The following is a 12,636-nucleotide window of genomic DNA, read 5'->3' as shown; positions in this document are numbered from 1 at the left end:
GTGAGCCACCATGCCCAGCCTTATTCCCACTTTTTTAAAGGCATTTTAAACAGACTAAATTTTCTATCAAATACTTCTATTATATATAAAATTCTTAGTGGGTCTGATTGTGTATATTGTTTCTGAGAAGTCATGCTTGTAGTGGTCTGTTTCCTTACGTGTTTTATAATTTTGAATCATATAGCATATTCAACTGGGCTTTCCCTGGAGCAGTACTAGAAAATCTGCTCTAAATTTGCGTTTCTCCAGAGAGGATATGCATTTACTTCTGCCAGGTGGTCCAGGAGAACTTTAATTTCTTGGCTTGGAGATTTCCAGGCCACACAATTAGTGAAAATAAATCCCTAAACCCGTACAATAGATGCCTGAAATTATGAACTCTTGGGGGAGGCATTTTTCTGCCTAGACCCCACATCACAACTGGCAAATTTCTTTATCTCCTTTTACCAGTGGACAGATTTTTTTTTTTAACTCACCATTTCTGTTAATATGTAGCTCTTTGGAAGTCTGGCTTTATGTGAGAGAGTTTAGTTCTTTTTTTTTTTTTTGAAACAAGGTCTCACTTTGTTGCCCAGGCTGGAACGCAGTGGCATGATCTCAGTTCACTGTAACCTCACCTCTGAGGCTGAAGCGATCCTCCCACCTCAGCCTTCCAAGTAACTGGGACTACAGACACATGCCACTATGCCCAGCTAATATATTTTTTTGTACTTTTGGTAGAAACAAGGTTTTGCCATGTTGCTCAGGCTGGTCTTGAACTTCTGAGCTCGGGGTGATCTGCCTACCTTGGCCTCCCAAAGTGCTTGGATTACAGGCGTGAGCCACTGCGCCTGGCCACTTCAGTTCTAATAATCTTATAATCATGTTTATATTTTTTGACTTAATTTTAGGCTTTTCATAGTGGGGGAGGTTGGGAGGAGATCTACTCCATCATATTTTCAGGAGCAAAACTGTGTTCTTTTAAAATACGTTCCAAGGAAAAAGAGAACGCATGTGAAAGGCTAAGGGAGAAGAGGCAGCTCCTCTAGCTCTCTACTCAGCATTGAGGTGCTTGCCTGTCCATGTCCCTTGGGCAGCTACTCCTTATGAATAAGCCACCGAAGTGCTCCCTAATCGTGCCTAATAAAATGGCACCAAGGACCAGGAAGCTTGTTTCCTCTTTCTGCTCTCGATTTTCTCTGACCTCCCTGCCATCTCTATAAGCGTGTTTTCCTCCAGCTTAGGTTTTCTACTTTCTTTCAGGCTTTGCATAACAAAAATTTGCCTGAAGAACCTTTATATTTAGTCTTATGCTCCTTGATCTTTGTAATAACACTTTTTTTTTTTGAGATGGAGTCTCACCCTGTCACCCAGGCTGGAGTACAATGGTGTGACCTTGACTTACTGCAACCTCCGCCTTCCGGTTTCAAGCAGTTCTCCTGCCTCAGCCTCCCGAGTAGCTGGGATTACAGGCACGTGCCACCATGCCCAGCTAAATTTTGTATTTTTAGTAGAGATGGGGTTTCACCATGTTAGCCAGGCTGGTCTCAAACTCCTGACCTTGTGATCTGCCCGCCTCAGCCTCCCAAAGTGCTGGGATTACAGGCGTGAACCACCGTGCCTGGCCTGTAATAACATATTTGTATAGGGACCACTATACATATTTGTATAGGGAATCACTACAAAACTGTAGTGATTCAATTTGGGGGATGGTGGGGACCAGGAGATAGGTAGAAATGAGCCTACTGAGTCAAATGTGTGCCACATGGAGACCAGGCTGTAATCACCTTAGAAGTCAAAGTTATCATTACAGAATATGTTCAAACTCTTCTTTGAGCCCAATCCTGTATGTCCTATCGATCTTGCCTCTTTGGGTAATGAGTACTATAAGTCCATTACTCACTGTTTGAAATAACACTTTTTTTTTTAAGTAATGCTTTTTATTTATTCCAACTTACCCGACTTGCATGTGAATAGGAGTGAAAATACATATGTTCATTTTCTAAATTATCCTTGTTAATGGAGAGAAGCAAAGGCAAAGAGAGCTGTAAAAATTTGGGGAAGGGGGCCGGGCGCGGTGGCTCACTCCGGTAATCCCAGCACTTTGGGAGGTCAAGGCGGGCGAATCACGAGGTCAAGAGAGCGAGACCATCCTGGCTAACACAGTGAAACCCTGTCTCTACTAAAAACAAACAAACAAACAAACAAACAAAAAATTAGCCGGGCATGGTGGCAGGCGCCTGTAGTCCCAGCTACTCGGGAGGCAGAGGCAGGAGAATGGCTTGAACCCGGGAGGCGGAGCTTGCAGTGAGCCGAGATCGTGCCACTGCACTCCAGCCTGGGTGACAGAGTGAGACTGTCTCCAAAAAAAAAAAAATTGGGGGAAGGGGTGTCAAATATTATTTGCTACTTACTACTGGCGTGTAATACTACCTGAAGATCATAACAAAATAAAACCTACATCTTAAAGACAAATCTTTAGCCTGGAAAGTAGTTGAGATTTTCTTTACCCACACCTTCCTTATCCCCAGCTTTATTTAGTGGATGTTTTTTCTTCCTACACCTAAAAGGTACTGACTTAAGTAGAATCTCCTCATCCTATCCCTACCCCGGTTTGCTTGCTATTTTTGGCTCATAATCTCTCAGAGACATAGTTAATTAATTAAGACCTAAGTAATGAGTTAATTACTATAAATGAGCTACAATACCCATAATCAAGAGTTAGCTGTATTTATTTTAGGAAGTAAGTGGTAATTAACTAGAGTCAAATAAACAAAAGGTACATTTACAGTTGGTAAAAACTTTCAGGTGTATTTTTAAGTTTAGTAATTCCAGGAATCCTTCAATGATACAGACATTCATTGAGCACTGAACAGTATTCACGACCCTGTTCTAGTGCTTGACATGAATTATCCCATTTAAGCCTTAGAAGTCTATGAGGTAAGTATTATTATCTCCATTTTCCCATGGAAGAGCCTGGGCACAGGGAGGTTAAATGAGGGTTACAAAGCCCCTGCTATGCAGTAACTGGCTCGCCTCGTGTGTAAAAGCCTCTGACAATTGTTTTTGAGTCCCCACCACTATCACCATTTAAGTTTGTGTCTTTTTTTTTTTTTTTTTAAGAGACAGGGTCTCACCCTGTCACCCTGCACTCTGTAGAGTGCAGTGGCACGTGCATAGCTCACTACAGCCTTGAACTTCTGGGTTCAAGCGTTTCTCCCACCTTAGCATCCAGTAGCTAGAACTACAGGCAAGTGCCCAGCTAATTTTTTGTATTTTTTGTAGAGACAGGATCTTGCCATGTTGCCCAGGCTGTTCTTGAAATCTTGGCCTCAAGCAGTCCTCCTGCCTTGGCCTCCCAAAGCACTGAGCCTCCAAACCTAGCCAAGCTTGGGTCTTTGAAATATATTCTCAGTAGATAGTGTAGTGTGGAAACCCATTCCATAGTTGTCTTTATTTGTTCACATGAGCTTAAGGTAAGCCTGGGGTTTCAATGTCCTTCATGATACCAACTGGTTGACCTCTTGTCCATTTCAGTTTTTGTTCCAGCAGCTGGGAATGTTGGTGTCCTTTGTGAAAAGCCACATCAGACCTTATATGGATGAAATAGTCACCCTCATGAGAGTGAGTAGAAGTTAATACTTTGGCCTCTTCCGTGTTTGGGTCAAGGAAGGCTCAGAAGCAAGTTTGAATGACATAGACTTTTTTGCACGGATCTTTGTAGAGCTGTTGCAGTCTTAGTACAGGAAGTGGAACAAAGCCCACTGGATTTTGAGGGGGAGGAAGGGCTGTTGCTCCAGGTTCCCAGGTACAAAACTACAAGGCATGAAGGCTGAAGAGAAATCCTGAAGTAATTGTTTTGCCAGAAATAGACTCTTGGGTTATTTGCCTCACATACAACAAAGCAATTTTACTTTAATATCACAATGGTGCTTTTCTATTTTCATGAAAGCCGTCTTTGTTACTACTCATAAACCATGAAGGGATTGGGGACTGGGTTTTCTTAGGGCTGTTAAATATGACGGACACGTGTTGGGCACCAAGGAACAAGGTGATGCTTTACCCTGCTACCTCCAAAACCATACATATCACCTTTTGACTGCAGTGGCACATGAGAAAAGGCTCAGGTTCCAGGATTTTATAACATGCATTAAGTAGGTGCCAGAAGACACCCCATTGGCAATATCAGTTTTCCTTGCATTCTATATAATTTAAATGTCTCTGCGGGGAAGGTTGCTTCGCAGGGATAGCATGTCGTCAAAGAGTTGGAAGATTTCTGTTCTTTCACACCAGACCTTTGTAGTTAGTTTGGAGGACACAGCAGGACTAAAATCAAAATGGCTGGTTTCAAATGGAACTTCCCAGCACCTGGGTCTCAGAACTGAAAACCTCCCTACATGTATAAATAATTAAAAGCTGCTCTATTCCCTGACTCTTAGCACAGAAGCCTCTGTACAAGGAGGATTTAGGCAGAGTACTAAAGAGGCCAATGGCTAGTCTTAGTGGGAGGAGGGGCAAGGGAAGAAGCAGTGTCCTCATGGGAGGAGGATGAAGTAATCTGTGACTTAATCCCCTCAAGAAGGCTAAAGAAGGATACGATATGACCATATTATAGTCATAACAGGTTGATGACCAAAACACAGGGAATTGAGGCAGGGAGCCTCACACCTGCAAAATGCAGCTTTCATTTCATCCCAGATAGAGAAGGTGCAACGGGGGCTCTTCCTTTGACTGTTGATTTCGGGCATTTTAATGAGCTCCCCCGAGCCTGGGAAGAAAATAGTCTTTGTGAAAGTGATCCAGCTGACATCCCTCAGTAGGCTACCTGGCATCTTTGAGGTAGAGAAGCCCCTGTGAGGAGCCGATGATAATGCAGCTGGGAGGTAGGTTGGCCTTCTCTAAAGAAGGCAGAGTGGGGTTCAAGTGGATGAGCATCAGACAGACTCTGGAGGCTGTGAAATCTGTGGTGTTTCTTTGGCAACACTTTTAACCTAGAAAACACAGCTTTTTCAGAGAGAATACTTCTCTCCAAGTGGAGAGAAAGGAAGTTTTACCAGCATCTTCTCGTATAATTTTTACTTTCTAAACTATTATGCTTTTTAAGATACCTTTTTAAATAAAAATACTATATCTTTTTATAAAGCCTTTCATCTGAGGAGTTATCCTTGTTTTTATGGACTTCTACTTTGAACTATTTAGAGGCTCCAAGAATACTAACATTCATGTGTTGCTATCATTGGTAGGGTTTCTATTATCATTAAATCTCCTACTGCGGAACTTTTAAAGATGGTGGTAGGCAGCTGTCTTTTTGAGTTGATTTGAAATGATATCTTTTCCTGGAGTTAGAGGCTTGGACTAATTTGCTTTGCAGCACTGAGGCGGGATCTGTGGCCAGTTGGCCAAGTTTTTATTTTAGTAACTTGTGTGGAAAATAACCATGTGGGTGTAGAAAGGGGCTCATTTTGTGGCACTGTTCAGGCTTGATGGATAGATTTTTGGGAAGGGACAGATATCAGATGCTATCTATTAATAGCAAAATCTAAATCCAGAAAAGCCAGGAAATATTTGTAATTCTGGAGTCAGACTCTGGTAGAGATCAGGTGATACCAAAGTAAGGTCCAAGTCCACCCTGGACCACTTCAGAGCTTTTCGAGTGACTTAGTCATCTGTTCATTCTAGAATATTCCAGATGCTCTGATTGATAGATTCTGGGGATACAGAGATAGAGGTTTTTTGTCCTTAAGCAGCCTACAGTCTAGAGGGAGGATGGCAAAGCAAAAGGAAGTCTTACAACTGCTATCGCTGTCAAAGGGAGTGCAAAGGACTCAAGTGGATCATGGAAGGAGAAGAAGAAAGCCTGCATGGGAGAAGTGAGGCTAGACCCAGGCCTAGAAAGACAGACAGGGCTTAGCTGAGCAAGAAGTGGGATTCTAAGCAGAGGAAGCAGCATGAGCAAAAGCCCAGAGGACTGAGGTAGCCTGGTGCATCTGGGGAAATGCAATTGAGTTTGTCCAGTATGCCTGCAACATAGGACACAAGAAGGGCCCAGTGGGAGGAGGGGAGTGAGGAGTTGATCTCGGCGCAGACCATGCTCACTACAGTTTTGGTTTTCTGGCCATCTTGATTCCTATCAGCAGAAAGGGACCTGACTCAGCTCCTCTGACTTTTCTCTCTTTGTAGGAATTCTGGGTCATGAACACCTCAATTCAGAGCACGATCATTCTTCTCATTGAGCAAATTGTGGTGGCTCTTGGGGGTGAATTTAAGCTCTACCTGCCCCAGCTGATCCCACACATGCTGCGTGTCTTCATGCATGACAACAGTCCAGGCCGCATTGTCTCTATCAAAGTGAGTAGCCTACGTCATCCTCCAGAGAGATTTTCTGCTTCCCTCTGAGTCCCTGGATAATCAGCTAAAAGCTGAGACCTCATTCTGAGTGACAGGTTGATGCCCATTCCATAAGACAGAATCCCAAGAATACTAATACCCAATGTGTGCAGTTTACAGAATGTCTGCAATTCTCTCTTGATTATCCTTATGTTTCGTATCTGTTTCAATGGATTAATCTTGGCAAATATTTTATCCCAGACTAATTTTCTTTATTATCCAGCAACGGGTTCCTTATCAATTCAAATAAGCACACAGAAAGCAAAGTAATATGTGAGCAAATAAAATGAGGGGAAGAAAGTGCTACCAAAAGGATATAGTTCAAGGCCATTTAATAAAGGCTTTTCCCAGTCCCCACAGAACTTTGAATTATCTACACCACCACCCGCTGCGTGTCCTTAGATACTTGGGACCTGACTATTCATCACCATGCTTTTGCTCCCTTTTGCAGTTACTGGCTGCAATCCAGCTGTTTGGCGCCAACCTGGATGACTACCTGCATTTACTGCTGCCTCCTATTGTTAAGTTATTTGATGCCCCTGAAGCTCCACTGCCATCTCGAAAGTGAGCACCTCCCCTTTGGGACTAGCAATCATTAAGCTTTAATGTTTTGTTGAAAATGTTCGTTTCTTAAGTTCCCAGGCCATCTTTCTATTTTTTTTGTTATTTCAACTCACATTATTTTAGTCTAGAAATATCCCAGGTTTATGGAAATCTTAACTGTCCCTATCCCATTGGAATAAATATTGGATCCATGTCATCCAAAATACCTTAGAAGCCGTTCATTCCCATCCCTTTGGTGCTGATTGTTAAGCTCACCCTCAGTCACGTCTCTTCCTTGGAGATTGTATGTTAGCAGTTACTGTATGTTAGCGATTGTTGTAGGGCAGCGCTAGAGACTGTGGACCGCCTGACGGAGTCCCTGGATTTCACTGACTATGCCTCCCGGATCATTCACCCTATTGTTCGAACACTGGACCAGAGCCCAGAACTGCGCTCCACAGCCATGGACACGCTGTCTTCACTTGTTTTTCAACTGGGGAAGAAGGTAAGATGGGAGTCTGGACAGACAGGTGCTCTTCTGCCTTATTTGGAAAGAAGACTTTGTCTGTGAGCCACTCAGACTTTGATGCCAGCCACCATCAGAGAACATGGAATTACTTGCTTTTTTTCTTTTCATGTGTTCAGCAAACATTTATTGAGCAACCTATATGAGCTAAGTGCTGTTCTAGGGGTAACACGGTAAACAGAATAAAGTCCTTGCCCTCATAGAGCTTCCATCCTGATGAAGCAAAGCAAATAAACAGTTTGTTTCTTAAGAGTGATGGGTTGAAGTGGGGAGAAGTGCTCTTTATTTAGGGTAGACAGAGAAGACCTCTGATCAGTTGACACTCAAGCAGAGACCTAGATAAAATAAAGGCCCGGTTGCAAAGAATTGGATGCAAGGAGAAGAAATAGCAAGTGCTAAGGTTGAGGTGGCAGCTTGCTCAAAGAGTTCAGGGCACAGCAGGAGAGCAGTGTGACTTCAGAGGAGCAAGCAATGGGGAAGTGCTTGGAGTTAAGGTGATGGAGATAAGGCAGAATAGTAGAGACTGGATTTTGTAGGCCTGGAGCTCCTAAAATATCATTCCTGGACAAGCAGTATCAGTATCTACATACCTGAGAACTTGTTAGAAATGCAGATTCTTGAGCTAGGCACAGTGACTCACACCCATAATTCCAGCAACTTGGGAGGCCGAGGCAAGAGGATTGCTTGAGATCAGGAGTTGGAGATGAGCTCCAGACATAGCAAGACCCTGTCTCCACAAAAAATTTTAAAACTTAGCCAGGCGTAGGGACACGTGCCTGTAGTCCCAGCTACTCAGGAGGCTAAGGCAGAGGGATCGCTTGAGCCCAGGAGTTCCAGACTGCAGTGACCCCCATAATTGTGCCATTGCACTCCAGCCTGGGCAACAGAGCAAGACCTCATCTCACCTAAGACCTACTGAATCAGATGCTCTAGCTGTGGAGCCCAGCAGTCTCTGGTTTCATGAGCTGTCCAGGTGATTCTGACGCCCACTAAAATATGCAAATCACTATTGTGGGCCATTGTAAGTACTTTGGCTTTTACTCTGAGCAAGAATGGAAGTTTTTGGTGGACTTTGAACACAGGAAAAATAAGATCTGACTTAATATTTTTAAATGATAACTCAATGCCGTGTGGGAAAATAGGCTGTGGGGTCAAGGGCAGAAGCAAAGATCTGTTAAGAGGCCACCATCATAAACCAGATGATGGGGACTTGAACTAGGATTATAACAGGAGATGGGAAGAAGGATTCTTTTGAATATCACAGAGCTAGCCACAAACCCAGAAGAAATGGTCATAATGTAGTTGTATAATTTTTTTTTCCTCTACTTTTTCTCCACTCTCCAAAATGATAGTTTCTCATCTCTTCCCCCTCCTGTTTTAGTACCAAATTTTCATTCCAATGGTGAATAAAGTTCTGGTGCGACACCGAATCAATCATCAGCGCTATGATGTGCTCATCTGCAGAATTGTCAAGGTGAACTATACTTCTTTTCTGTTCTGAAGTCCCTGTTGTCTTTACTACTTGATATTCTCGTAATCTTGGCTATGAGAGTTTGTGTGGCTTTTTAGCTGTAAACTAGGGATTGGCAAACTTTTCTCCAGTTTTGTAGACTATGTGGTTTCTTTTGCAACTCCTCAGTTCTGCCACTACAGCCTGAGAGCAGCCATACACGATGTGTAAACGATGAGCCTGGCTGCATTCCACTAAAACTTTATTTATGGACACCTAATTTGATTCTCTCAATTTTCATGTGTTGCGAAATATCAATATCCTGGGCCGGGCGCGGTGGCTCAAGCCTGTAATCCCAGCACTTTGGGAGGCCGAGGCGGGCGGATCACGAGGTCAGGAGATCGAGACCATGGTGAAACCCCGTCTCTACTAAAAATACAAAAAATTAGCCGGGCGTGGTGGCGGGCGCCTGTAGTCCCAGATACTCGCGAGGCTGAGGCAGGAGAATGGCGTGAACCCGGAAGGCGGAGCTTGCAGTGAGCCAAGATTGCACCACTGCACTCCAGCCTGGGGGACAGAGCAAGACTCCGCCTCAAAAAAAAAAAAAAATTAATATCCTTTTGATGTTTTTTTTCCCCCAACCATTTAAAAGTATAAAAACCCTTCTTAGCTCTTGGGCTATATAAAAACAGGCAGGGGGCTGGGCACAGTGGCTCCCGCCTTGGGAGGCCAAGGCAGGTGGATTGCTTGAGCCCAGGAGTTTGAGACCAGCCTGGGCGACACAGTAAAACCCCATCTCTACAAAAAATACAAAAAATTAACTGGTCACGATGGCGGGTACCTGTGGTCCCAGTTACCGAGGAGGCCGAAGTGGGAGGATCACCTGAGGCTGTAGTGAGCTGTGATTGCACCAGTGCACTCCAGCCTGGGTGGCAGAGTGAGACCCTATCTCAAAGTAGATTAAAGGCTAGGCACAGTGGCTCATGCCTGTAATCCCACAACTTTGAGAGGCTGAGGCGGGAGGATCACTTGTGGTCAGGAGTTCGAGACCAGCCTGGCCAACATGGTGAAACCCCGTCTCCATTAAAAATACAAAAATTAGCCGGGCATGTTGGTGCGCACCCGTAGTCCCAACTATTCAGGAGGCTCAGGCAAGAGAATTGCTTGAACCCGAGAGGCAGAGGTTGCAGTGAGCTGAGATTGCGCTACTGCACTCCAGTCTGGGAGACAGAGCTAGACTCGGTCTCAAAAAATAAGTAAATAAATAGGTTAGATTAGATAGACAGACAGGCAGGTAGGGAGTGGCACAAATAAATAAGTGAATAGATAATTCTTTTTAAAAAGTTTTAAAAAGCCAGGGGATAGGGGCTGTTTGCTACCTTTGCTCCAAACACTTTATCGCTTTTCCCATTGCCGACAATTGTTTATCTTTGCTAGTTGCATGGTTGCTTGCTCTTACTACTAAGTCAGTGCTTGTCAGTAACTAGGAGTGACTAGCAAAGACTGTCTGCAGTTGGGGAGTCAGCCCATCTGTGGTTCATTTTGTCCATATGTGCGACTTTTTACTTCTTACCGAAATCCTGGCTCTACCAGGTCTGCACCTCCCAAAATTTAAGGATATTTCCTAAACCAGAAGCATCTAGTAGAGTTATAGGTGTTTCCTATAAATCTTTGGTTGCAGGGATACACACTTGCTGATGAAGAGGAAGATCCTTTGATTTACCAGCATCGGATGCTTAGGAGTGGCCAAGGGGATGCATTGGCTAGTGGCCCAGTGGAAACAGGACCCATGAAGAAACTGCACGTCAGCACCATCAACCTCCAAAAGGCAAGTCCGTTGTTTCAGGGGACTGGTAAAGGAGAGCTCTGCTCTTCTCACTTACTCAAAACTTTCAACTGTTTAAACCAACCGAAAACCAGCCCAGGTGTTTTTTCCAGAAATCTAGATACCATGAACTTAGATCATTTTATCTTTTTACAGGTGCCTAAATTGTAATTTTATTTTGAATAGAGAAAAAATAGAGAACAAAATGTCCTTTTGTGCTCCTTTGGAATATGGATGGTAGAACCTGTTGTTGCAAATACATTCTCATTTTTTACATGACGGGAACAAAGCTAGTGAGCCCCCTAGTTGGCACTGAGACTGATGAAGGCTCTTTAAAACAGTGCTTTTCGAACTTCTCAAACTCATTGGGCTTACCAGTTGCTGGGAATCTTGTAAAAATGCTTATTCTGATGTTGGCAGTCTGATTTGGGGCCTGATATTCTGCATTTCTGACAAGCTGCCAGCTAGTATGATGCTGCTGGTCCATGGATCATACTTTGAGTAGTGAGGTTTTAGATGTTTCCAAGTGAAGTACTGAATTATCTCTGCTGGCCAAAGCCTAAGATATGACCAGCTTTTGACCATGTATGCCATCAGCCATCCACCTAAAAACAGGCAGTTTCAAAGCATCTGTAGTGAATCAGAGTACAATAATCATAATTACTTCACCGACTTTTAAATAAATATACCACATCGAGTATTTTCCACATTTTGCATTAGTCTTTCATGTTTCTGGTGACTGTAAGCAACTTACAGTTTAGATTTCAGTGTTATTTTTCATATATTAGCCAGCTCACTCCATGTGCAGCAGCAGATAGAGGTGAAGAACTGGGCAAGACTGTGTCCCAGCTGACTCGTTCACTTCTTTTGGCAAAGTCCATAAAGATTTGAACACAGTCTGTGCATGTGTGCAGGCTCACGCCCAGCTTTGGAACACTGGGGGTTTATTACTGTTGTTTCAGAGTCTTTACTCACACGAACAGCTTCAAGTGACCACTGCTAAGAAACGTTTGCTGGGTTAAGATGGAGGTAGTAAAATATTCCTGGGTCAGGAGTGATGCTGCTTTCCCCCTGGGGATTTTGTAACTGCTACTCTGCGACTTTAGGAGGAAGAAAAAGATTATCAGTCACTTGGCATTCCCAGATAATCATTGAGGCCACCCTGCTGACACCTCACACTGGAGGGAGGGGCCAGGCAGGAGCCCAGATGTACATTTCCACCCAGATGTTTTCATCCTGACTAGGTTCAGAATGTCCTTCCAACCAGGCAGCCGTCCACCCTGCTTTAGAGCTTTGTTCTCTCTATTTTAGGAAATTCCTCAGTAATCTAGTTTGCTTCCAGGAGGTTTTGCTTTCTACCCAGACTTGGAAAAAATAAGCATAAACCTTGCCAGATAGACAAAAGACTCTTAGTTTATCTCACCTGAGAAAGTAGATCAAGTTCAAAACTCTAGACAAAATCCTCCACAGCTGACTCTCAGATCTATTTCATTGGGAAGTAAATTGTGGGAGCTGGGCGTGGTGGCTTATGCCTGTAATCCCAGTAATTTGGCAGACCAAAATGGAAGAATCACTTGAAGCAGGAGTTTGAGACCAGCCTGGGCAACATAGTAAAACACCATCTGTATAATAAAAATGAAAAATGAAAAAAATTAACTCCAGCCTGGGCAACAGAGTAAGACCCTGTCTCAAAAAAAAAAAAAAAAAAAAAGAAGGAATTGAAAAAATTTTAAAAATTAGCTGAGCAGAGTGGCACCTGCCTGTAGTCCCAGCTACTCGGGAGACTGAGGCAGGAGGTTTACTTGAGCCCATGAGTTCCAGGGTACAGTGAGCTATGATTGCGCCACTGCACTCCAGCCCAGGTGACAGAGCAAGATTCTCTTTAAAAAAACAAACAAACAAAAAAACCAAAAAGAGGTAGGGGGC

General features: G+C 43.6%; 1 protein-coding gene across 6 annotated transcripts in view; it reads left to right on the top strand.

Annotated features, from left to right (window-relative positions):
- The window catches only part of MTOR (mechanistic target of rapamycin kinase), a 155,640-nt gene that overhangs the window by 42,143 nt on the left and 100,861 nt on the right, over positions 1-12,636 (top strand). For all 6 annotated transcript variants that reach the window (XR_009214909.1, XM_032758905.1, XM_032758906.2 and 3 more), the window contains 6 exons: positions 3,517-3,603; positions 6,160-6,327; positions 6,818-6,930; positions 7,252-7,414; positions 8,817-8,909; positions 10,567-10,713. Coding sequence is in view for 5 of the 6 variants with exons in the window: in XM_032758905.1 (XP_032614796.1) it covers positions 3,517-3,603; positions 6,160-6,327; positions 6,818-6,930; positions 7,252-7,414; positions 8,817-8,909; positions 10,567-10,713 (771 nt within the window). In the remaining variant the exon portion in view is untranslated. The remainder of the gene's footprint in view (positions 1-3,516; positions 3,604-6,159; positions 6,328-6,817; positions 6,931-7,251; positions 7,415-8,816; positions 8,910-10,566; positions 10,714-12,636) is intronic.

This window comes from Hylobates moloch, unplaced genomic scaffold (genome assembly GCF_009828535.3).
Source record: "Hylobates moloch isolate HMO894 unplaced genomic scaffold, HMol_V3 SCAFFOLD_9, whole genome shotgun sequence".
In the NCBI taxonomy this organism is placed as follows: domain Eukaryota; kingdom Metazoa; phylum Chordata; class Mammalia; order Primates; family Hylobatidae; genus Hylobates; species Hylobates moloch.
This window is presented reverse-complemented; position numbering and strand designations above follow the sequence as displayed.